Here is a 25,918-nt window from a genome sequence, read left to right on the forward strand (position 1 = left end):
TCCTGTCAGTAGGTTAAAATAATCAATGGAGTTTGCTTACCTAGTTAGAAAGCCTCATGTTTAGTTGCTCTTGTAATATACTCAGCCCCATGACTTGATTTTAGAGATTGCTGATCTTCCTTCAGTGATACCCTATTCAGGGATGTCTAACCAGTGGGATGATTCACTGAAATCACAAAGAGAGGTCTGCCATCTTATTTTACATATATTGTGCTGTTTGTAAGGTTGAGATTTTCCCACATCAGCCACTGATGGGTTTGAAATAAATGGGACGATGATGATGACGATACTGCTACTGTTACTGTCATTGGCAGCAGCCAACGCTGATTTCTATACTTTATCCGTGGCTAGCTCCTTTCTTTCAGATCTCTGCCCTCCCTGACATCCTACAGTGTTTAGTCTAGTGTGTGAGTGTGTGTATGTGTATGTGTTTTAGCCACTGTTGCTTTGAGTTGATTTGTGATTGTTTGTAATTGTTAGAAATGTTGTTTCATATATATATAAAGCATGTATGACAAAGCTATCAAACGACTTGCTGAAAAATACTAAAAGAGGAAGAAAATAACAATAATGTCCTCTCTGAAAATAATAAGTTGATATAAGATGTTAGCAGTGACTCTGTTTCACAACAATGTTTAACAGTCAATTACTTACAATTTTTTGAATTTCAATTTTTAGTAAATTGTTATTAAAATTATTGAGATTTTACTTTAAAATTTAATCCATCAGTTGGGAAGATTATCTTGTCATAGTGATTAAAAAAACTAACAGTTTTTTCCTTCTTTAAGCAAGTGAAAATAACATTTGTATTTGTATGTGGTTTTTCATATCTGTTGCAAACATTCTGCTCTGACTACTGCTTCTCTTGTTAATAGCTTCCAGTGCACCAGGTCTCACTCTAAAAGGCCCAGGGCTGAGGAGGATGAGGAAGAGTCAGCTGAAGTTGGTGGGGCAGAGGTCCCTAACCCCGACTCAGGTACTGATGACCTCCAGGTCAGTGACAAGCCAGATGCAGCAGCTAAGCTGGGCAGCGCAGAAGCACTGTCAGAGGAAGAGACCTCTGCTAGGAGGATGCAGGTGGATCAGAAATTATCGGATAGTATCAAACTCTCAGGTGAGAAAATGGCTGAGTTGTGGGTAGTTGATCAAATACTCTAGATCTACCTTCACTAGGAAAAATATCTTAGTAGTGCACATAGCTTAACCAATTTAGCTACCTAAAGTTGTAGGGTAACTCTGAGCAAGAGGCCCAGGGAATGTTATAAAAGTCAGTAGCGTTGCCGCTATGTTTAACGGAATTGTGAGACAAACAGCTAGCAGTGCCTATTCGGTTTAATAAAATAGAAGATTCTAAAATGAAATTCTTTTTTAGTGCAACTCAATTTACAATATATAATACATTTCTGGAAAGCTTCTCTTGAATTCACATGGAGCAGAGAAAACCAATTATAGATAATTCTTTGCAGTTTCTTAGCTTTCAACTTAATTTAAGAATAAAATAAAGATTAAGGTTTTAAAAAGAACAACAAAAATAAAAAGTCAGCCTAGTGAAATGGGATGTGTAGTCCCCCTGGCTGCCCCTCTGTATTAAAGCCACCATCCAGAAGTCTCAGCTGCTCTGCCCTTTTCCCCTATTATAGTGTAGTTCTTTGAAACTGCTTTAATGCCTTGCCTCTTTAATATTTGTTGGAGTTTTTTTCTTTTTAATAAATGAGCTAATTCCTGTCTTCCTCTCATACTCCTCATCCTGTGTAAACCCTTCAATTGCAGGACTCCCTTGAATCCCTGAATCTGACTTCCTCCCCTGCTTCCTCCTTACTTAGGTCACCATATCTCTTGCCTGGACTGTTTAGAAGTGGCATCCTTCTGGTGCTGCCAGTGTCCTCTGCAGCCCCCTCTGCTAGTCAGTTGTCCATGTGGCCGTCATAGTGATCCTTTAAAACAAAAAAAGCTTACGTTTTGTCCTTGCCATCTTCTTAGTATATCCCACCAAGAATAATCTTAAATAAACTGGTCCCTGGCTGCTTCTCCAGCCTCATTACCTTTGATCTTGAAATAGCTGTGTAAATAGAGTTTAATAGCGACCTTTTTTCCAATGACTTCATACTTTGGTGGACAGCTAGACAATTAAACATGTAAGTACAATCCAGTGTGATAAGTAGCATGATAGAGCTGACATAAGGAGTTCCTGGTCTACCAGGAAAGGATCCCAAACAGACAGGAGCTAGGTAAGGAAGATTTCTTGGCATAGGTGATATGTGAATTTAATTTTGATGAATGCATACAAGGTAGAAAGGTGGAGAAGGTAGGGAAGGGAATTGTAACAAATACAGAGAAGGCAGTTATGTAGTACGTATGGATATTTCATTATAGTCTCTCATCATGGTTTCTAGGTTTAATTAGCTACTTTCTGAATTGCTGGATGGTTTTGGCTAACGGCACCCAATTTTATTAGTTATGTCACTGCATGGTTCTTTGCATTTTGATCTCCAGGTTTTGAGGCCTGTCAGAACTCTTGAGTAGAAGACCTGGCTGGGTTAAGCATTAGACCTAGCAATGGGTAGAAAGAATGCTTGTTTTGTGTTGTGTGTTTGTGTGTGCACGTGTGGGTGTCCATACACACCGTGTGTAAGAAAAAAAGGTGAGTAGAGATGGCAGGGGATGAGAAGTGTTTTGTAATGTTCTCTTGTTACATGCTGTCACTGTATGGTAATAGATTAATGTACAGCCTCATGTATATCATTTACATACATCCTTTGAGCTAGAATGTTTCATCAGTGGCAGCTCTTGGAATTATATATTGGGATATAATTCTTAGTTTTAGATAGATTTCAAATTACTTTTGCTTTGGAGAGTTATAATTGCCTTACCTTTTGCTGTTGGTCTGTAGTAGAACCTCATTTTAATCCCTTGTTTTATCATTAAGTATTTTCCTTTCCCAAAGTCCATGATTTCACTTTAACAAATATGAAGGCAGGCTGTTGATTTGGTGACCTTCACAGTCATGTTTGTGGAAGTTTAGAGCGGAAATTAGAAGATGCAAAATCACTTGCAAGTAATTTAGCAATTCTATCAGTAATAGTACAGTGTAAGATTTATTAACAGTCTTTTGTTCTATTCCCCAGGAAACACCTGCTTAAATACATCTATAAGAGAAGAAATTAAAACTGATGATGACAAAGCCTATGCCATAAGTGCACCTTCTAAAACCAGTGAGGCTGGTGATGCCACGCCGTTATGTAGTGGCCATGTGAAGGCTGAGGAATCATATCCATCCAAGCTTTCATGGCCAAAGTCACCTGAATCGTCTTCCTCAGTGGCAGAGAGTAATGGTGGGTTAACAGAGGGAGAAGAGAGTGATGTGGAGAGCCGCGGGAGTGGCCTTGAACCTGGGGAAATCCCAGCGGTCCCCAGTGGAGAGAGAAATGGCTTCAAAGTCCCCAGCGTATGTGACAATATTCATTGTTACTCTATTCATTGTATGGTGAGAGCTCTTTCTGAAAACAACATGCTGTGCAGCAGAATCTTGTTTTAGGGTACAAATAAATAACATGTTACATTTATGGGTCTTAATCATATTCTTTCAATGTCTGGGAGGTAAGCCTTCTGTGAGCTCTGACTCACACAGTGATAATTCAGAACATGGAGCTTTTGGCCACACATTGAAGCTTAATTTTTATTCTTGTTCCTTTTTAAAAAAATGAAGTTGTTTATAATTGAGATAATTGTAGGTTTATATGCAATTGTAGGAAATACTACAGAGGAATCCTGTGTAGCCTTTATTTACCGAGTTTCCCCAATACTATCATCTTGGAAAACTGTAGTATGAAGTCACACTTATATTAACATTTATACAGTAAAGACACACAGCGGTTCTATCACCTGCAATAGTGGCCAGCCTGGGCAGAATTCACCTGCTGGGCTTTGACCTCTTCTTGTCACCATTTAGTATTTGTGTGTTCCAGACTTCCCACAGCTTCTGTGTGAACATTAGAACTCACCTGGTCATGCTTTCCTCTGGGGTGTTCCCTCATCCCAAACCACCATTACCTTTCCTAGTCCTGCCTACTCCCCTCAGATACAGGCCTTTTGCCTGTCAGAAAAGTCCAGACCTCTCTAGATTACCAAGTTCCCCGTTGTGACTTTTTGGAAAGGACCTCCCTGTTTATCTGATGTCCTTGTATGTTAATATTACATACTTTTGGCATAAACTTTCCCTATATCCATAAGATTGGGAGTAGATCAGGTGGGCTAGGACTATGTGTAGTGATTATCAGAATTCAGTACCTTTTTGACCGATATAACCTGATTAGGGAATTGAAGTGGATGAGTAAGGAGTCATTGTGTGAGCTAGTAAGTCGAGCCGGCTGTGGAACAGGCACATCACTCCTGCACATTCACGCTCACCACAGGCCTGTTTGTATCCTTGAGTAGCAGCAAGGGAGATCATAAAAGGTCAGCAACTCTGAATACTCTGTTTCTCAGTGGCCTTAAAATGTCAAATAAATATAGTTTCTTAATGTGACCCAATAGTGTTCATCATTTTATGTAGGATTGTATATTCTATTCTATAAAATTAATACTTATCAGAAATATGAAAAATGAAAAAACAGACCTGATTTATTTGAAAAGGTACGTAAGAGAAGTTTGAAAACAGCACTCACATACCAGTGAAGAAACTTTACAACCTGATTTCATGACGGGATTAAATGTCACTGAGCAGATATTGGGATTCATTGTGGAGTAGAGAATGAGTCCAGTGCCTGCTTTAATTATATTTAGTCACATTCTTTAAACTAGAACGGAGCTGAAAGTAACTTTTCAGTTTCCTTGCTTTCAGAGGAGGTCATTATAGAGGTAGTGCTATTGAACTTTATCTTTATCATTTCTCTGAGGAAAGACTTATAGCAGAGAAAGCAGATGCTGCTATTAAGGGCTTGGCCTGCCCCTTCTCAAAAGAGCTGCATGGTATTCTTTTCTTACACTGGGTAAACTGTGTGTGTGCTATTAGCAGCCAGCATTAGTCAATTTACTAAAGAAACATTATGTTATGTTTTAAATTCTATCTTATCCATCCATCTTGGGCTCCATGGTCTGCCTGGAGCACAGCAAGTATGTTCTCACTTTACATACTATTCCTGCTCCCCAAATACTTCTCTCCGAGACAGCCATATGTATACACTCAAAGTTCCACTCAATGTCACTATGTCTGCAAGACTTTCTCTTAAACTTGCCCCTTCCCCATCACGTTGTATTCCTTTGTCTTCCTTTATTGTTCTTCATTGTTTATTTACTGAATGGTACCTGATAAAGCGTTACTTGTTACTTGTTTATTGTCTGTCTCCTTACTCATCTATAATATACACTCCTTGAGAGCAGGAACATGATATATTATAATTTTTCCTGCTGTAGCTCCAACTATTAGAGCAACGTGGTACATAATAGGGTAGGGTCTCAAATATTTTTTGTTTCTGACTGATAATTTCCTACATTAATTTTTAGCTATTATAACCATAGATAAATTCTATTATGTATTATTTTGTCCTGCTTTTCCTGTCCTCAGTGGCTTTGATTAGATGCTCTTATACATTTTCTCAGAGTTCTCTTTCAGAGTCAGAGACCAGAGTGCTTGCTCCACGTCTGGCCATGCTTCACCTTACAGGGAAGAAGCCTAAGACTGCTTTTTTTCACAGTCAACTGTTGATGTAAACTCACTTGTTTCCAACTCTCTCTGAGCCGTCTCCCCCTTTATTTTGCACTGCAAGGGCGAGAGACCTTATAGGTAGATCCTAGCTGGAAGGTGACTTTCTACTTTTGAAAGGAAAAGGTAGTGTGGAGGGCCCAGGACAGATCATTTTATATAAAATTTAAGTGGTTTAAAGATGGCATTAATGTTTCATTAGAAAATATTAATAATAATTTTGGCTTCTTATTTGACCCATTTTGTATGTGATGTACAAGTGGTGATTCATTTCTGAAAGGCAAGAAGTACACAGCCTCAACTTGGCAGGATTGCCTTCTCTGTGAGCACAGAGAGTAAAGTTACCTGCCAAATGCACATGGGTACAGCACAAGGATGACCAAATGCCACAGTCCTATATTTTTATGAGTTTGTAATCCTAGATTTAGATTTGTTTTAAGAACTTTTGAGCACTTGCTAACTGCTGTGCTTGTTGCAAGTTTGATAAGCTTCCCCTGCACTACAGCTAGCATTTTAGTATGAAGTGGAAGGAGAGTTAGTTGACCTCTTAGTAAAATTTCTAATAGAATGGATTCCTATTTCTTTTGACTTTAAGTTTAAATCTCTTAAAGGGCTAATTCCCTAAGAGGTAAGTAAGCACAAGATTTCTTCATAATTAAGTTATCATGAATCATTGTGAACTGTAGTCTTTTGTTTCTTTTTCATTATGGGTGTTTCCTTCCCATTTTTGTTCTGTAACCAGGCAATAGAGGGAGAGACCAAGACCTCCAAGAGTTGGCGCCATCCCCTCAGTAAGCCTCCAGCACGATCCCCAATGACTCTAGTGAAGCAGCAGGCAGCAAGTGATGAAGGTGAGCTGGTGAATTGTCACCTAAACACTGTATAGATGTTTGTTAGAACAAACTGTTGTAAAGAATTGCTCATTAGACAAAAAAAATTTCACCATGTCGGAATACATATTATTAGCAGATCATAAGTAATGTACAATTTACAGGCAGAAGGAATTTGGATTTTAGAGGTGATGACTTGCTTCGTATAATCTAGCCATATTACTGATAAAAGTCTTTCTGTTTTGTATCATGGGATAAAATTGGTCATTCCTAAGGTTCTCCAGAAGAAGCTGAGACTTATTTCTAATTTAAAATTGTTAGATTATAGAATTAGCATATGGTAGGTTTCTTTGCGTTGTCTTTACTTTTAGCCTGAATCCTTTAAATTAATTTAACCACTTTGAGTAAGAAACTATGTGCCTTATCGTTTCTTATATCCTATTTTACCTGGTATGAGGTCAAACATCCTTTTCTCCTTAATTAGACTGCCCTGTTGTGGCTTGATGTAATGTAGTTTCATTTACAGCTACTTACCATTCCTGGATGTGACATTTATCTTTTCATTTAACCTGGTTGCCTTTTTTACCTTTTTTAAAAAAATAAGTTTTTGTTACCTCATATTAAAAATCAGACAACTGACCAATAAGTGTCTTTTGTCTCAGCATCATGAGTGCCTTATTTTTTCTATCTCTAAAGGACCAAATCAAGCAGGTTTTCTGTGAAGAGCCTTCCTTTGAGATATTCTCCAGTCTTGCTGGTGGAAATGGTTAATTAAGTTCATGCATCTGTGAGGATGCTGTCAAGGGAGAAAAATGATAGGGTTCAAGTTTCTTGTTTTCTTTAACAAAGTAATCAGAGTAGATAATCTCTTCCACAGATTTCGTTTCCTTTTGCTCAGTGTCCTCTCTTATTACCCACATTTCCTTAAAAACATGTCCTGAGTGTAGGGAATCAGATAAGGATGGTAGCAGTTTCTATAAAACCAATCTAGGGCAGAATTCTGACTCACGTAATAGAAGTAATGAAACATATTTGTGTTGATTTCCATATATCATCATGTTGAGTTCTTCTTTTTCCTACTTTATCATATCCAGTACAAACCCTTCCCCCCTTAGTGTCAAGGTAATTAGAGGGCAATTCTGTACAGTTAATACTTACTGCACATCACCCTTGAGTTTTAGTTACCCTTCCTTGTGGTATCCCGTCTCCAGCATAGTTTCTCTGAAGGGAACAGGCTAACTCATAGGGAAAGCTGCTTTCTCCTGTGTCCTTATTTTCCCAGGAAGTTTGTTTTGATGTGGGCCATCATAAATTGGCCCCGAGTTTCTCCTTGGAGAGCAGTTCTGATTTCAGTCTGTATAGCTTGCAGAATTTATAAGTGGATTGGTTAAACGAAGTAGTCTCGAGGGTTTGGTGTTAAATATCTTTCTGAAACATTGATGATTGTGGCTTTTGCAACAGTGTCACTTTCCATTCTAATATGTTAAGGACTCCTGACGTCCTCTGGGGATTTTTGAGAATTGATTAGAAAAATCAGAGAAGTTTTGTGATGGCTAAAGATTTTTAAAAACTTCTACACTGAACATCAAAGAATATTCCATGGCCTGGAGTAAGTTACATTCATCACTGGGCCCTTGAATGCTAGCTCAGCTTTTTGCCTCTGCGTCCACATAGCATGTGAAGGGGGAAGTGAATGAGCATTATTATTGCTGGGATGTGATGAGCAATGAGTTTAATGCTCACCAGGAACAGACAATTCCAGGTTCTTTTGGGGATTTTCTACCTTAACTACTCAGCTCCTTTTGCACTCCTCTTATATGGAAGCATAACTGTATTAGAGCATCTGAGAAATTGTGCCTTAAAACAACGAGTGTCCCCTATTGGTGAATGAACATTTCACTATTGAAGCTGGAATGTGACTTCCTATCAGAAAGACTGCAAAGGGGAAACAGACTTGATCCAGGACCTCTGGTGGCTTCCATGCAGCTGGGTGATGAGTCACTTCTAAGTTGTTCTTTTTAGGGCAGTGCAGTGGCTCTTTGATACTAAAATGACCTGAAACTGTAGAGATCGTTCTGATTGGTGGCAGATCCTGTAGTTACAGGATCGGCAAGCATTTCTTCACTCTAAGGCTCTTCATTCCTGGGAAAAGACTTTCCATGTTTATCAGCAAAACATGAGGGTTGGTGGTAGAGGGTGTACATAATAAAAGAATGGTGATTAGAATATAGTATCTTTCTATAAAGATTAGTATCTAAGTCTTTTTTGTTGAAAAATAATCTTAAATGTATACTGTGTGTTTATCATTTATAATTTAAAGGTAAATACTAAACTGTCTCTCTTTTTTTCTTTTAACTAAATTGTTTCTTAGTTGCATTTTTCCTAAGGTTAGGCAGCTAAACCAGGTGATTTTGAAATATAGATTAAAATTCTATTTATTTTCCTATTTATTAAATGAATTATACAAATGTTGTATTGAAACCTAGACTTGAAAGCAAAGCTATGTGAGTTGCTTTATTCTTGAAGCATCCAGGATACATACTCGTTTTCCTGTTGGCGATTTGTCCCTATTACTTGCATGATCCTGCTCTTCTCCGAGTTCAGTGTCCACAGGGAAGGAGGATGTGTATGTGGCACAGCTGAACCAGGAAGGCTCTGAGAACAAAGTGGCCTCGGAAGTGAGGGATGTGGCAGTATTTCTTTTTTTGGTTGGTGAAGATGTCTTTTCAAAGGTTCCCACATTTTCCCTTACTATTACTGCTTCTGTACAGATTAAATACTCAGTTCCTCCAGCAGTGGCTGGTGGGACTGCAAGCTAGTGCAACCTCTGTGGAAAGCAGTATGGAGATACCTCAAAGAGATACAAGCAGACCTACCATTTGATCTAGCAATCCCATTACTGGGCATCTACCCAAAAGAACAAAAGACATTCTGCACTCGAATGTTTATAGTAGCACAATTCACAATTGCAAAGATGTGGAAACAACCCAAGTGCCCATCAATACATGAGTGGATTAATAAAATGTGGTACATGTATACCATGGAGTACTATTCCGCTATAAGAAACAATGGTGATGTAGCACCTCTTGTATTTTCCTGGATGGAGCTGGAACCCATTCTACTAAGTGAAGTATTCCAAGAATGGAAAAATAAGCACCACATGTACTCATCATCAGATTGGTTTCACTGATCAACACTTAAGTGCACATATAGGAATAACATTAATTGGGCGTCAGGCAGATGGGAGGGGGAAGGAGAGGATGGGCATACATACCTAATGAGTGCAATGAACACTGTCTGGGGGATGGGCACGCTTGAAGCTCTGACTGGGATGAGGTGGCAAGGGCAATATATGTAACCTAAACATTTGTGCCCCCATAATACACTGAAATAAAAAAAATAAAAATAAATAAATAAATACTCAGTTCCTTAGTGTGGCTTCGACTCCGGCTATAATCCTGTACCAGCTTCTTTCTGTAGCTTTGTATCCCTCCACTCTTCTGCATGAGTGCATGAGAGACTTCCTATCCATTCAAGCAATATCGTTTTTCCCCTTCTAGATATATTCTGCTGCTTTTGCTCCCATGCATTTGCCCAAGCTATTACTTTCCCTGTGATGCCCCTTTCCTTCTTGGAACCGTTCCCAACCACTTCTCACACTCACCTCTCCTCTTCCCCGTCTTGCCCACATACTCCACATGTACTTGGCTCTCATCCCATTGGGCACTTTACATTGTGCTTCTTTATTGTTTCTGTGTCTGTCTCTCCACTCTCACTCCTCTCCTTTGCCTTTCCTTCAAGTCCTTGGCAGTGAGCTTTCCATGGAATCACTGTGGCTTACATCACCCATGGATCGCGTGGGGTAAGGTGATCACTAGCCCTTGAAATCAGCCATTAAAAGAATAGTCAAATACCTCAATGTATTATATAGTGTCATATTAAAAGAAAAATGTAAATCCTTGTCCAGGAAATATTTTTTGTATGTATATGTGTGTGGAAAAACATGCTGTTTTCATTAGTTGTCGAAATAGAACATAATATGTCAGCTCTTTCAGTTTTTTATCCTGATGGAGTTGGAATTTTCTATACCACTGTGCCAAATCCTAGAACTCTCTCAAAGTTAAAATGCAGCAGATAAATTGCAGACATGGTCAATGCCTTGGAGTTTTGAGGGCTCCTGGGGTTATGACATAACATTTGGTCAGGAAATGACTCCTTCTTAAGGACTGATTTACTATTTGATTGGTTTAGGCTATGGTGGTCCAGTAAGTGACTTTTCTTCTTCACCCCCAATGATGGAATGATGTGTATGTTGTCTTCAGCACATGCAGTTCTGAATTTGATTAGGGAATAGAGTTTTCCCTAGCATTTTCTTTCCTTTTGACTGCTGATAAAGGAGTGTAGCTTGAGGAGGAAGAGAAGAAAGATCAAGACTAAGTTAGAGCAAGAGAGATCACTACTGAACTTAAATTTACTTATCTTTTGATTTTAAATTTCAGTTTTTTAATAATCATTCTTTAACAAAGGAGTACATGGTCACGCACACACAGACACACACAGACCCGTACCCTATGTGATATGATAAAATAGAACAGTTGATACAGAGTTGGAAGACTAAGTTGAATAATGTTTAATAAAAAGGAATTATTTAAATGAAGCATGGTACAGCAATTCAATGAAACACTATGCAGCTATGAAGAATGCTTTCAAACATTTAACACTCTGGGGACAATGCTTCCAATATTAGGTTACATGATAAAATATAGTTTGCCCTGGTTGAATTACATTAGGATTCTTTGGAGGCCAGCAATTCTCTTTTGATGGTTTTAGAAAGTATTAATATTTAGCCTGTACCTTTGTAGCTTTGGTATCTGTATTTGCTGTCTTCCTACCCATTTTGATGTCATTCAGGTTCACAAATTTTTTAACCCATGGCATGCTTCTTCTGACTAGTGTTTTCATCTGCAGAACTGTAACTGCACTGACACAAATTCTAGAACTTCTCCTGCACTGACATTAGGCTAACAGACATCCTGCATTTGCCGTCGGCGTCTGAACATGTCAGTCCCTGCTACCGTTCTGCTGTCTTCATGGTTCACTATTTGTTCTTTGAAGCTTTCATCCTGCATGCATGTGTGCATCTGTTTCCTAACATTTTTTTATTTTTGAAAATTTTACCACATCAGTTTCCAGTATAAATTATCTGGCTTTTCCTACTAGTACGTTAGTATGCCCACTGTTTTTGTTCTTATTGTACACCCGACCTCCTTGGTTAAGTGATGAGGTTAATGATATTCCTAATGCAACTGTAAACCAAGGACAAGTCCTGGTAACATACAAGAGACCTCTTGACCATGGCATTTGCTGGCAAAGTGATACCCTGCTCAGCGGTTCCCAGTATCTGCTCGTGGTGATTGCAGTTGACAGTGGTGTTTTGTTGAAATCTGTGAAAGTTAATCGGGAAATTTATATGAAAATGTACAGGATTGTTATTAGATGATTTTAATTTTCTTTTTTATGCTGATAATTTTTCAAATTTTCTATAGTAAACCTTTATATTCAGTCAAAAAAGTATTTTACAGAGACTTAGAGTGTCAATGTGTTGAAACCTAGATTACCTGATAATTCTCCAGTTACAAAAATATTAGAAATAATGGATAAAATAAAACAAACATTATACATGCCTGAGAAGCAAAATAGCTTATGCGATCGTGTCTCTCTGTGTCTACAATCATGGTCAGTCGGCTCTAGCACTCTGTAACCTTGTGACACCTCCATGCTTTGGTGCCTGTTTCCAATGTAGGCCTGGTAGCAGCATCTGCCACACAGAATGGCTTTGAGGGTTGAAAGAACAGTGTTTGGCATGGAATGTATGCCTGTTGTTGCTGTTGTCGTGTGATTATGGGGGGGATGACAGTTGAACTTTCAAGAAATGAGGGATGTCTAGAGGGGATTCAGAGACAAATGATTTCCAGATTGATAAGAGAGAAGTAAGCTTTGGTTGTGTAGGGGAAATTTGCCAGGAGTAGAGGGGAGGCAGGCTGATTGGAACTAGAACCCCATAGGATCCCACAAACACACAGACATGGACTCTTAAATGCCTATGCCCAAAAACTGGGCACAGTGGCACTCTCCTCTAGTCTTAGCTACTCAGGAGACTGAAGTCAGATGCTTCCTTGAGCCAAGGAGTTCAAGGCTAACCTGGGCAATGTAGTGAGACCCTGTCTCTTATAAAAAAAAGGCTTTGCCCTTACTTAAGGGCACATTTGGGAAAAACAAAAAGCAGAAAGCAAAACCAACCATAGGCACAGACAGAGAACAGTAGAGCTTGTTTGCCTGGACCTTAGGCTTGGGTGGGGAAGGGTAGTGGAATAGAACAGGAAGTTGTCCTAAGAATTCCTATCTTTAAGACTCGTCAAATTTATACCTCTTATTCTAAGTCACACATTTAAAATGAACGTACATGCTGGCTGTTAATGCCTCTAGGGCATCTGACAGAAGCAATTGCAAAATCTTTGAACCCACCCTCTGGTTGACTAATGAACAATAGACCCTGAAGTCCTGGCTTTATGTCGTACAGGTTTTTTGACTTTGGGCAAGTCTTCTCTTTGGCCTCAGTTTCCTCCTGTGTCAGATGTGAAGCATGGTCATGAATGATCAGGGTTCCCAACCTATGAATTTATGCATGAGTTTTGGGCATTTTGTATCCTCTGAAATAGCTTGTGGTGATATGTTGAGGGCTACTTTTCAAAAGAGCTGATTGCCATTGGACTAAATTTTTATTTATAACACTTCACCTGTAATTTTATGATTTCAAGAATGTCACAGAAAGAGTGAAAGATGCAGATACCCATCTGTACTGTATTTACCCAAGTGTAGAGGTGACCCATCTACAATTTTGAATATTGGCAAGGTTCATATTAGAGCCTTAGTTATGACTCTGATGTTCTCTAATCTGAATTGTCTGAATAACTCTTTATCAATCATCACTTCAGCAAGTGCAGTTTTTTAATGAGCTGTTAAGCATCTCTTTGAAATTAAAGACAGCTTAGACCGCTGATCCCTATCTCTGTAATATCTGCACGCCTTGAGGGTTAGATTAAGGGTGCATTTCAGACACTGTTACAGTAATTTATTTTGGGGGAAGCCTGTATATATTAATATAATAATTCATTTAGTAATGGATTAAATATTTAAATATAGAGATAGAAGAGATGGAAATTGCTGCTTCAGTTAGAAATTATTCTTGGTGTTTGACCATTTTTTAACCCACTTAACCTAGATTTTTCAGTTGTTTTGAAGAATAAAATGTATACATTTAAGTAAGTGAAATCTCATATCCACTTTGACAAAATTTGATTACTTCCACAAATTGATTAATTCTCTGTAATGCAATTGAATACTAAACTGGTACTAAGCATATTTTGTCAAGGCTACAACTGCTCACTGATTTTACAATATTCAAGTTTTTTTTCTTTTTCTTGGTATTCATGTGGTATTTTCTGAATACTTTACCCTGTGTCATCCAGTCATTTTACTACTAGTACTATGAGTACACAAGGTGGCTCTTGGGCACTTTGCAATTGTGCCTTGAAGAAAAGAAAGCTATTTAGAGTTGGAATTTAGATATAGAATTAGAGTTCATGGAATTAGAATTGAGAATTGGCTGTTTCACTTTACTTTTGATAGATGACTGTTTGGGAGGAGAAGTATACCCTCCTGCTCCTGGCAGTTTGTAACCTCCTATCTTTTAACTGTATTGATGCACATTTGCCAGTCATAATTTTATTTCTTTTATTTTAAGTGTCTTAGTGTTAAGTGAATATATGATCAAATATAATGACCAAATGATGTCTTTTTGACTCAAACGTTATAAATATTATTTTCAGTATTAAATCCAAATATTGCTTTAAATATTAAACACATTCATTTGTTTTGATGGTTGATACTGGACACAGGACTCTGTTTTATGGCGGTCAGGCTGAGACCTGGCTTCTGGTTTCTCTTTGGCTGTTAAAGGCTGTATGTCCTCATAGAACTAAGTCATGTAATCTCTCTCTAAGGCTTATCTCAGATGATTACTCACCTTTATAATAAAATAGATGGATTAGTGATCCAAAGTTTCATTCAAACTCTGAAATTCTGATTACAGGAAAACTTTAATAAGACAAGGTACTATACAATCCTTGCTCCTTATAGCCTTTCATAGAGAAGGAAAATAGTGAAGTGTGGGCATGTCCCTTTTTGACAGTGTGTTCCCTCTGTAAAAAGTTCATTTCGCTGCCAATTTTGAAAAACAAATGCTGTTTTCTGACTGCTACACGTCATGCTCCAAATGTTATTAATTTTTACAAAATGATCTCTTCTCTTTGTTCCCTCAATTCTTATTAGCTTGCAGTAATATTACACTTTCATAACAAGCATAATGATAGTTCTGTCCGTTTAAGCAATAAAACAGCAAATTCAGCAGATTGCTAAGTAGATCGGCTTGGAATGTTTGTTGATAGGTCACAGCCAATGTTTTCGTGCATTATGTGGACATAAAACATTAGATGTTCTTGGCATTCGGATTGAATGGATATTATATCTAGCACTCAAGTTTGTAATAATAGCTGGGTATTCTCAGCTTAGCTTGATTTCTCTGTCAGTAAATATTATTGGATGTCCCAATGGCATTGATTTTTACTGTAATATGGGGAATCAAAATCAAAAACATGTTACTCTTATTATGTTAGTGGCTTGATCAGGTTTTGATTGAATTAGAGACAAAACATGCTAGTTCTATAACTTATGCCATTGTTTTCTATAGTTTTTACATTCAGTCTTAAAACAATGGTTAGCATGAAGTCTTACGATCAGGTGTCTGAAGTGCTGAAAATGTGGAGATTATAAAATGTTAGTCAAGACTTTGATTCTTTTGACTTCATGCATTCCTTGTTGCTCTTAAAGTCTTGTAGACAACATCTCAGGAATGTATTTTGATACTACAATTACATGGTTCATTCCCTTCTTTAGAAAAATAAATGATTCTGTTAAGTTAATATATGTGAAATTGTCAGTATTTGAGAGGTTTTTTTTTTACCCTATGAAACTGCAGTTTCATACAACTCAATGTGTTATTTTACATTTCCTTAAACTTGTACACATTCTCTTTTCCCCTGACACACAGATGTCTTGAAACCATAGAGGCCACTGAATTATCTCCTATTTTAAAACACGTTTTCTACATTGTTATTTCCACCTTTTGTTTGGTTTTGAAACTATCTCTGAAGATGGAGAATAAGCATGGAAATGTATGTCTGTTTTAAAATTTAATTGTATAATTACTTTATGATCTTCACTTTCTTTGTTTTGCTGCTAAGAGATGAAAACTTAATTCTGGGCTGGCAGTGTTATGTAGGCTGACATTCGGGTACCTTGCTCTTGGACGTTAAGAAGACACTTTCCACATCTGAGGTGTTAAGTAACATGTGCAAAGCTTCCTGTTAGTGAATGGTTAGAACGTGGCTCACTTTACCGTCATTTTATTTCTATGTAGAGTTGTTTTGCTCTTTTTCTCTTTTGAAGTCTTAGGTTTTCAGGTTTTAGGGGGATGGTGAGATGATAATTTTTTTATACCTGTCAAATGAACCTCTAAATTCTGTACTGATATTCCACTGTTTTAGTGTTTATGTTCTTTGTTTTGTTGAAGAAGTTCTTGATTCATTTTCAAGATCAAAAAGTGCAGAGATTTTTTGTTGTGCCTTAAAAGTAGAATTTTTAAGTAGAAAAAGTTGGCTATGATATATGAACATGTTTGAGCATTACAGAAATATTTCTAAGTTGCTATTAAGGTCTTTTTCTTGAGGAAATAAATTTCATAATGGCTTCAAGTAAGTTAGGCAAGGATATGGGTTAAGAATCTCCTTGCGAGAGAACAGTGAGTATAGAGACCCCAAGAAGAGCGTGAGTCTGGCATGAAATAGAGCTGATGTAATGAATATTGATGTGGAATGAGAGAATGGACATTTGCAGCCTTGTCTTCTTCTTTCTGTATGTTCTCTTGAACAGTCCATGCCATTGTTTCCTTAGCACTTGACATCATGGCCACCCTACTTGAAGTTCTCTCCTTAGCAACTGTTTTATGTCATCTGCCAGGTGATACCCCTATCAGTTCTTTTTTTTTTTAGACAGAGTCTCACTCTGTTGACCGGGCTAGAGTGCCTTGGTGTCAGCCTAGCTCACAGCAACCTCAAACTCCCAGGCTCAAGCAATCCTCCTGCCTCAGCCTCCCGAGTAGCTGGGACTACAGGCATGCGCCACCATGCCTGGCTAATTTTTTCTATATATTTTTAGTTGTCCAGATAATTTCTTTCTATTTTTTTTTTTGGTAGAGACAGTGTCTGGCTCTTGCTCAGGCTGGTCTCGAACTCCTGAGCTCAAACGATCCTCCTGCCTTGGCCTTATCAGTTCTTAAGTCAAATGTCAAAGGATCTTGCTGTCCTTTACACAGATAACCAGAGCTAACTTTTTTAGTGAAAGGGAGCTTTTTTTGCAGGTAGATTGCATCATGCTAACAGTGTTTTGCTTGGAGATCTTGGTTTGCCATTTTTTGAGTTAGTATTATAGATGCTGGTAATGAAATAGCTTAAAAAGCTGGAGATTTGTCTCGTAGAAAGTTTTGAACTCCTAAAAGGGAAAGGACTGTTTGATTTAATTTCTTATTTACAGAATGTGTCATATTTCCTAGCATACTTTTGCGTTTTATATGCTCAGTCTTTCATCTATCTTTGGATTTTTTATTATAAATTGACAATTTATAATTATAAATTTATGGAGTACAAAGTGATGTTATAATCTATGAATACAATGTGCAGTTATTAAAGCAAGTTAATTAACATATCTCTCACCTCAACTAGTTAGTATTTTTTTGTGGTGAGAACATTTCAATTTTACTGTTAGCAGTTTTGCAATGTATTATACTCTACTTTCTCTTCAGATCATATACATCTTTTGCCTTTTTCACCTATCTTTGATTTGATGCTCAGAATAAGTTTTTGTTGTTGCCATGTTTCAGCTAGTTTCTCAAAGATATGCCAGCTTTCTTCTAGGATTTTTCTTTTGTATATCCCCACTATAGTGAGAATTTACTGTGCTGGTTTCATCCTATTTGTATATACTATTAGCAATCATTACTTACAGTTCTTTAAGATAGATGGTGCTAGCCTCATTTTTACTGATGAGGAAACTGAAGCTCATAGACATTAATTCACTTGCCCAAGATCACAAGTCTGGTAACTGGTAGATAACAGGCATTATACTGTCTGTTCAGTTCCAAAGGTGCACTCTTTCTACTTCATCACACTAACAACCCCTAGTAATAGCCAGAGTGCTGGTTAAAAAAGTGGACGTGAGCACATAGAAAGTTAGTACAAGCCAGACATCTTTGTTAATAGAGTAGATCAGCTTCCCTTATTTTCACATTCCTTGTTTTCATCGTGTATCTTGTAAGAATATATACATATGTGAAATATGAGCTAATGTTCTTTAGGAAACTTATGTAACACTGGTAATGCCAAAGTTCCCCCATGACACCCACCTCTTCGAGGTAGCCTAATTTTCAGGGCATTTTTATGTAATTGCAATTTTGAAGGTGTGTCCTTTGGAGTGTTTAAGTGTAGATTGAGTCAATTGGAATGTATCCTTTCGAAACATTTTTGACATCGGTGTTATTGAAAGGTAATGCATCAAGAATAAAACTATACCCATCCATTTAATTTCTTAAGTGCTTTAGACCTAAAACCTTAGAATTCTCTGTTATCCATTATTACATTAGCATTTTAGGGGAACCGTTATTCAGAATTAATTTTTTCCTCAATGTCACCACTTTCCAGTAAAATCATACCTAAAAGTCCTGTAATTTTTTCTTTTTGTATTTTTTAAAAACACCTTTATAAACCTTTGAAAGTCAGCAATTAAAAAAAAAATCACTGAAAAATAGTTTGCATATAGTATTCAGTCCAGGAATAATAAAGTCCCCAAGTTAGAATCTTCTTTGCTTTCTCGAGTAACTCATTCCTGCCCTCACCTCCATGGGCCCCGCCACCCCCCGACCAAGCCCCATTTCTTTCAGGATGTGTGAAACTATATATAATGCCTCCCAGGACTGAGATTCTGCTCAAGTACCTGAAACATAACAGATGCTGCTGTGCTCTTCATAGCAGAGAATGGTGCTGTACCCGCCAAAACACATCACTGGAACATAACCCCAAACAGCAAAATCATTGTGGTGATTGGCAAAGGAAAATTGTACTGTAGTGGAGTCAATGGCTTTTCTCATCTGCTGGGTTCCATCAGTAAGTCCTGGCAGCAGCCCCTCCACAAATGGCCCAAATGTTTTTCTTTAGGGAAATTCACTTACACTTTGTTAGCAAAATTTGTTCAAAGAGACTGTACTGAGAGAGTGAGTAAATCTTTCATAAGTATATTCTTAAGGTAAGGTTTCCCCCAGTTCAATTCATAATTCCTACCTGATACTGTTCTGGATGTAGGTTTTTTTTTTTATCTTTTAAGATTGCATTTTTCAAAATAATTATAACAACTTAAAAACACCCTTTATTCCGGAAGTTAGTATTTTTTTTTTATAGAATTGACATCATTCTTTGTACACAGTTTTGTGTTCTGGTTTTCCTCTGTTATTATAATATTATATTCACTTAATATCATATGTTATATAATGTTATCTATTCATATTGTATTTATTTCATTAGTATTTTTCAATAGCACTCTTTCTAATACCTGTATAATATGGTACTGAAGTAATTTATTTGCATATTTTTTAAAGAATACTTTCTTTTGGATACTTTTGTAAAGAAAATTAATTGTTTTCATTATAATAAACAATATTCAGTGATATTTTTGACTGAATGGGAAAATAAAGGCATTTTTTTCCACTTTATAAGGATATGCCTTTTGATAGAAGTATTTATGTACAGGAAATAACTGAGTATCTGTCTAGACTGGGCTTCGACAGTTTTAATCTGTTTTGTCATTTTAAAAGTCTATTATTTACAGCATACATTTTAAGAATTTTCTGGATGCCCTTTGAAAGATGGTGCTGGAGACCCAGAGGGGAAGGAACCCTCATGCACTGAAGCCCTGGGTCGTGCATACCCGTGCGTAACAGCTTTAAGGCTGGTATCTCATATAACCTATTTGAAAACCCTGAAATTTGTAATCTTGTACTCATTTTGCAGATTGAGAAACTGAGGTTTAGAATCATAACCAAACCAAGACCATATAGATTGCATGAGTGAAGCATTAACTTAATTATTTCCAATAGAAATAGCTATGCTTACCTCAGAGGAGTTTTGTATCACTTGAACTAATAGTTTAAAATATATATGTTTATATTTTTTATGTTTAAATGTATATTTTTCCAGCATGACTTTTTATTTTATATAAGTTGCAAATATGCTTTTGTATGGAAAGCAGTGTAAATTGATTTACATAGAAAGCAACCAACAATAAATACTGTATCATTATAATAAAAAGTGTATATCTATTAATACATAATTCCTAAGATCAACTTCTCAGTGTGACCGTAACTCACCTTGGGTTGCTTTATTAATTTGTGGGAATATGTTACATTAGAATTAGTAGAAATCTTTTTAAGATTCTCTGAACATCATAAGATTCTCAAAGAAACTTGCAACAAGCCTGCTTTTCTTTTCAGAACTGAGCATTCTCCCCGCCCACCACCACTTTTGGGGCCTCCTCTTCTTCCCTCAGTGCCCTGTCAGACTGTTTCCCATGAGTGCCTCTCTGACTGCATAGTTCATTATCAATGACAAGGCAAAAATACTAGTTATCCCCTTGAGACTTTTGAAAATCTAATCATTTATGGTCCTGAGGAGGGGGTGGGTATGATTTGCATAGCAAGGAGGGAGGACAGTTTTGTAGATGCATTTAAGATACTTGGGAAGTGTGAGGGAAGCTTGTAAGCAGGCTGTCTGTGAGTGGCTAATTACTGTGATTTTACCTACAAGTAATTGTAGAGGCAGAAATTGTGGTTAGCCTCTTAGGACCCAGCTGTCACGTATATAATCAAATATTTTTGTTGTAACGCATATCTTCTTGAGCACTATTATGAGGTTCTGTGTGCATATCTATTTCTACTACCTTTGTCCGTGAACTTTTAATTCTGCTAGAAATATTCAGAGTAAGAGGCAATAATTGGTTTCTTAGGTCTAAGTAAGAAAGAATATGTTTAATATTACTAGAAAACAACAACTGCAGTCTATTCTTTATATGATCCATGAGTTTAGTGTTTGCTCTATAGGTAAATTCTTTTACAAATAAAAACAATTTATTGTTTTCTATTGATAGGGCAATTAAAAGATTTGAAAGCAGCTATTGAAGTTGTTACTGGTATGGCAGCAGTATTTTCAACAGTTTACTTCAATATATTTACCCAAGATAGTATCTGTTTTCCCTATTCCACCCCATAGTAATGTTTTTTCAGGGGGCTGTTCCTCACTCAGGGGATGGCCACTTAAGCCATTGCTTATGTTTCCTTATTCAGGACAAAGTTCCTGACAACATGGTGCCAGGTATAATGGGCTTCTGTGAATTCAGAAGGGCTTATGCAAACTTTGGGAACTACTTTGTGTTTAGGCTCTTGTTTTTCTTGATTGTATGTTACTTGCTACAGGGTAATGGCAGTGTTTTTGTACATGTAACAATGTAGGACTCTAGGTTTCCACCATGAAGTAAGAGCCTCCCTGAGGAAGAAAAAAATTAAGTGCTATGGGCATAATATCTTTTTTCTTCAATATCCGGCAAACCTTGCAGACATTAATGAAAGAACCCAGAGGAAAGGAGTTTTACCCAGAGCAATTTGACAAGAGAAATAAATAAAAGACATTCATTTGGGAAAGGAAGAAGTTAAATTGCCTTTGTTTCCAGATGACATGATCTTATCTTTAGAAAATGCTAAAGACACCACCAAAAAACTCTTAAGAACTAATAAATTCAGTAAAGATGCGGTTTACAAAATTAACCTTAAAAAGTTAGTTAGGATATCTATAAACTAACAGTGAACTCTCTGTAAAAGAAATCAAGAGAACAATCCCATTTGCAATAGCTTCAAAAAAGAATAAAATAGTTAGGAATAAATTTAACCAAGGAGCTGAAAGATCTGTATACTGAAAACAATAAAACATTGATGAAAGAAATTGAAAAAGATGTAAATAAATGGAAAGATATGGGTATTCGTGGGTTGGAAGAATTAATATTGTTAAATTATTAGTACCCAAAGCAACCTACATATTCAGTACAACCCCATCAAAATTCCAGTGGCAACTTTTACAGAAATAGAAGAAATAATCTTAAAATTTGTATGAAACTATAAAAGACCCCAAATAGCCAAAACAACCTTGAGCAAAACAAACAAACAAATAAACAGCTGGAGACGTCACACTACCTGATTTCAAAATCTATTACAGAGCTATAGTAATCAAAACAGCATGGTAGTGACATAACCAAGACACACAGGCAAATGGAAGAGAATAGAGGGCCAAGAAGTAAGTCCACACATTTACGGACAATTGATTTTTGACAATGTTGCCAGGAACGCACAGTGGAGAAGGGGCAGTCTTGGGTGTCTTCTCAATAAATGGTATTGGTAAAACTGAATATTTACCTGCAGAGAATAAAATTAGACTATCATGTCATACCATAGATAAAAATTAACTCAAAATGGATTAAAGACTTAAAAGTAACACCTGAAAGTGTGAAACATCTAGAAGAAAACATAGGGGGAAATTTCCATTGCATTGGTCTAGGGAATAATTTTTTGGAAATGGCCCCAAAAGCACAGGCAACAGTAAAAATTAGACAAATGGGATTATATCAAACTAAAACACCTCTGTACAACAAAGGAAAAAATTAACCGAGTGAATAGACAATATTTGCAAACTATATCTTTGATAAGGTGCTAATATCCCAAATATGTAAGGAACTCATATAACTCAATAGCAAGCAAATATAACTGGATTAAAAATTGGGCAAAGGACCTGAATAGGTGTTTCTCAAAAGACAATGTACAAGTGGCCAACAGGTATGTGAAAAAATGCTCAACATCAGTAATCTTTAGGGAAATGCAAATGAAAACCACACATCTCATCTCTTTTAGAATGGCTACTATCAGAAAGACAAGAAGTCTTGGTGAGGATATTGAAAAAAGGGAACTCTCATAAGCTGTTGGTGAGAATGTAAATTAGTACAGCCATTATGGATAGCAGTATGGAGATTCCTCAAAAAATTAAAAATCGTTCTATCCTTTAATTCAGAAATCTCACTTGTGGGTATGTGTTCAAATGATATATGAGAAATGAAATTAGTATATCAAAGAGATATCTACAATTCCATGTTCATTGCAGTATTATTCACAGTAGCCATTACATGAAATCAACCTTCAGTGTCCATCAGTGAATGAATGGATAAAGAAAACATGGAATATGTACACAATAGAATACTGCTCAACCTTAAAAAAAGAAAAAAAAAAGAAGGAAATCCTATCATTTGCTGCAATGTGGATGGATTTGGCAGACATTATGTTAAATGGATTAAGCCAGGAAGAGAAAGACAAATACCACAAGAACTCACTTACATGTGGAATCTCAAAAAGTTGAACTTGTGGAAGCAGATAGTAGATTGGTGGTTACCAGGGACTGCCAGTGGGGGTAGCTGTGTGGGTATTGGGGAGATTTTGGTAAAAGTATGCACCATTTCAGTTATTAGCTTACTTTATTAAGCTAAAAATTCATTGTCCTATCTTTCATTTTTTTTCTGAGAGATGATGTCTTGCTATCTTACCCATGTTGGTCTGGAACACCTAGCTGCAGCAATCTTTCTGCCTTAGCTTCCTGAGTAGATGGGATTACAGGCATGGGCCATTGTGCCTGGCAGTCTGTCTTTTATTTTGAATGGCTTTTTAACCCATGTATGATTTTTTAATATCATGCATTACTAAGCAGAGATCTGAGTTTTCCAGATCTTTTAGGTGTTGACACATCTCATTGTTAAATATAAATAATTACATTTGTTATTATCATCATCAGTCCCATCAGAAACAGATTTAAGCATTGGCAAGCTATCAAGCTCACAATAATGATACATGTTTTCCAGAATTTAAATTTTGACTTGTAAACTTGGATTTTATCATTGTCAGCAAACACTCTCAATTGTTTTTCTTAAAATGACAGGTTTTCTTTGTACATTTTCAGGAAAATTCCTGCCAGCCACCCAAGTCTGAACTATCGTAATTCGTCTTTTAATCATTTTTTCCAGTACAAATTGTGTTCCATGAAGAAGGCAGATAATTCAACCTGCAATTCAATGAATTGCACAAGTGCTTTTCCTTAAGACAACCACTGAACTTCAGTGTGCACAGAAGTACTTTATGCATACATCCTTTTTTGTCATGGATTTAATAAAATCGATACTTTGTGTTTCCCATCAAGAACATTGTTAAGTGAAATTGACTTTTTTTTTCCTTCTGTATGTATTAGGTAGTCAAGAAAGAATATGACTGCTTTGGTGCCACTGCCTTGATTCCTGCTGAGGCACCAACAGTGTTACCCTGCATTGCTTTTCTGTCACCATGACCCTGTACTGCTTTTCTGTCATTGGGGTAACATAGACAAATGGCATTTTTGTGTTATTTTGGAAGTAGTTTTGACCATACAGATGCCATGACACGGGATTGTGCATCTCCACGGGTCATGCTTTGAGAACTGCTGTTACCTATCAATTACACTCGACCTGTAGACATCATAGATTTGCACTTTGCATGTGAATTTATTTTCAATAAATATATTGGAAGTTTTGGGAGTGATTTGGGACAATTTTAAAAAACAGATGACCCATGTAGCCTAGAAAAAGTAAAAAAATTTAAGAAGAATTTAGTTATGTCATGTGTACATAAAATATTTGTAGGTACTAGTCTATTTTATCATTTACTACCATAAAATATGCACAAATCTATTATAAAAAGTTAGAATTTATCAAAAGTCACACACAAAACACAGACCGTATGTGGCACCATTAGCAGTCAAGAGAAATGTAAACAAATGTAAAGATGCAGTATTATAACTACATAAAATTAACTGCGGTAATACTGTACCACTATAATTATTTCATAGCCACCTCCCATTGCTGTTGTGAGGCCCAGTGTTGTGAATATCTGCTTATTTTGTGAGCAGTTTTCCTCCCCAGTAGATTGTGTTTTTCATGGCTAATGTAATACCTTAAACCTTGAATGACACCATGGGACCCACAGAAGTGGCACCAGTGATGCTGTAAGTGCACTCAAGAAGCAGAGACAAGTCATAACATTACAAGAAAAAAGGTGCATTGCTAAAGAGGTTCATTAATCAACTGTAGTTGAAGAAGAGGGGCAAAGGGGAAATTCCTGAGCATAGTCATGCTAAATGATCAAAAAGTTTAAAAGCTAAAGCTGAAAAAAACATTTTTCCTCTTTAGGATATTAGAAGTTTATAAGCGTGTTTCAGAATAGTAAGTTGATGAAGGTACACTGAAAAGAAACCTGGAAGAGGAGTAATGTGTGGGCTGAAAAGGGAGAGTTTTTATAGAGTTATGTGATTATGAGAGTAGGGAGGTATCTTGAAGAACCTTTTTGCCCTCTATAGCATTCTTGGATCCCTACAGAATTGAGCTTATGAATCTGGGAAAGGCCAAAGCAAGGGTTAGTGTTAGTCTATAAGGGTAAGTGTGAATTTTTGGAGATGGGGGAAGAATGAAGAATTTTATGAGGCAATTTCAGCAGGAGAAAATATTTGTGTTCAAGAATGTACAATATTTTTTATTTGACAGCTATATTATAATCCGAATAGCCATCGTCATACTTATGATTCAGTACTGTCTCCCCTGCCAGCATCACATTTACAAACAAATCAAAGGAAAATAAGATGATTAGATGGATTTTATATTATATGTATATTTATATATCACAGAGAATTTTCAGAAAGCCACATCACTTTAGAATTTAAAAGAAAGTTTTAGATTTACTATTTCACTTGATTTTTTAAATTTATTGATTGATTGAGGCAGAGTCTCACCCTGTTGCCCCCAGCTAGAGTATAGTGGTGTCATGATAGCTCACTGCAACCTCAAACTCCTGGGCTCAAGTGATCCTGCTGCTTCAGCCTCCAAAGTAGTTTAGGGCTACAGGTGTGACCACAACTGGCTAATTTTTTAAATTTTTTGTAGAGATGAGGTTTTGCTGTGTTGCTCATTCTGGTCTCGAACTCCTGGCCTCAAGCAGTCCTCCTGCTTGGGCCTCCCAACATGCTATTTCAGTTTAATAAGAACAGAAAAGATAAAC

The 25,918-nt window shown here is 36.8% G+C and overlaps 1 protein-coding gene across 2 annotated transcripts in view; it reads left to right on the top strand.

The window, feature by feature from the left end:
- KDM4C (lysine demethylase 4C) overlaps window positions 1-25,918 on the top strand; it is a 355,559-nt gene that overhangs the window by 188,568 nt on the left and 141,073 nt on the right. Inside the window, exons 10-12 of one of the 2 annotated variants that reach the window (XM_069476471.1) lie at window positions 876-1,114; window positions 3,126-3,445; window positions 6,444-6,552. In XM_069476471.1, coding sequence (XP_069332572.1) covers window positions 876-1,114; window positions 3,126-3,445; window positions 6,444-6,552 — 668 coding nt within the window. The remainder of the gene's footprint in view (window positions 1-875; window positions 1,115-3,125; window positions 3,446-6,443; window positions 6,553-25,918) is intronic. The other variant, XM_069476472.1, reaches the window with a different exon arrangement.

The sequence above is a fragment of the Eulemur rufifrons genome, chromosome 7 (assembly GCF_041146395.1).
Source record: "Eulemur rufifrons isolate Redbay chromosome 7, OSU_ERuf_1, whole genome shotgun sequence".
NCBI classification, from domain to species: Eukaryota; Metazoa; Chordata; class Mammalia; order Primates; family Lemuridae; genus Eulemur; species Eulemur rufifrons.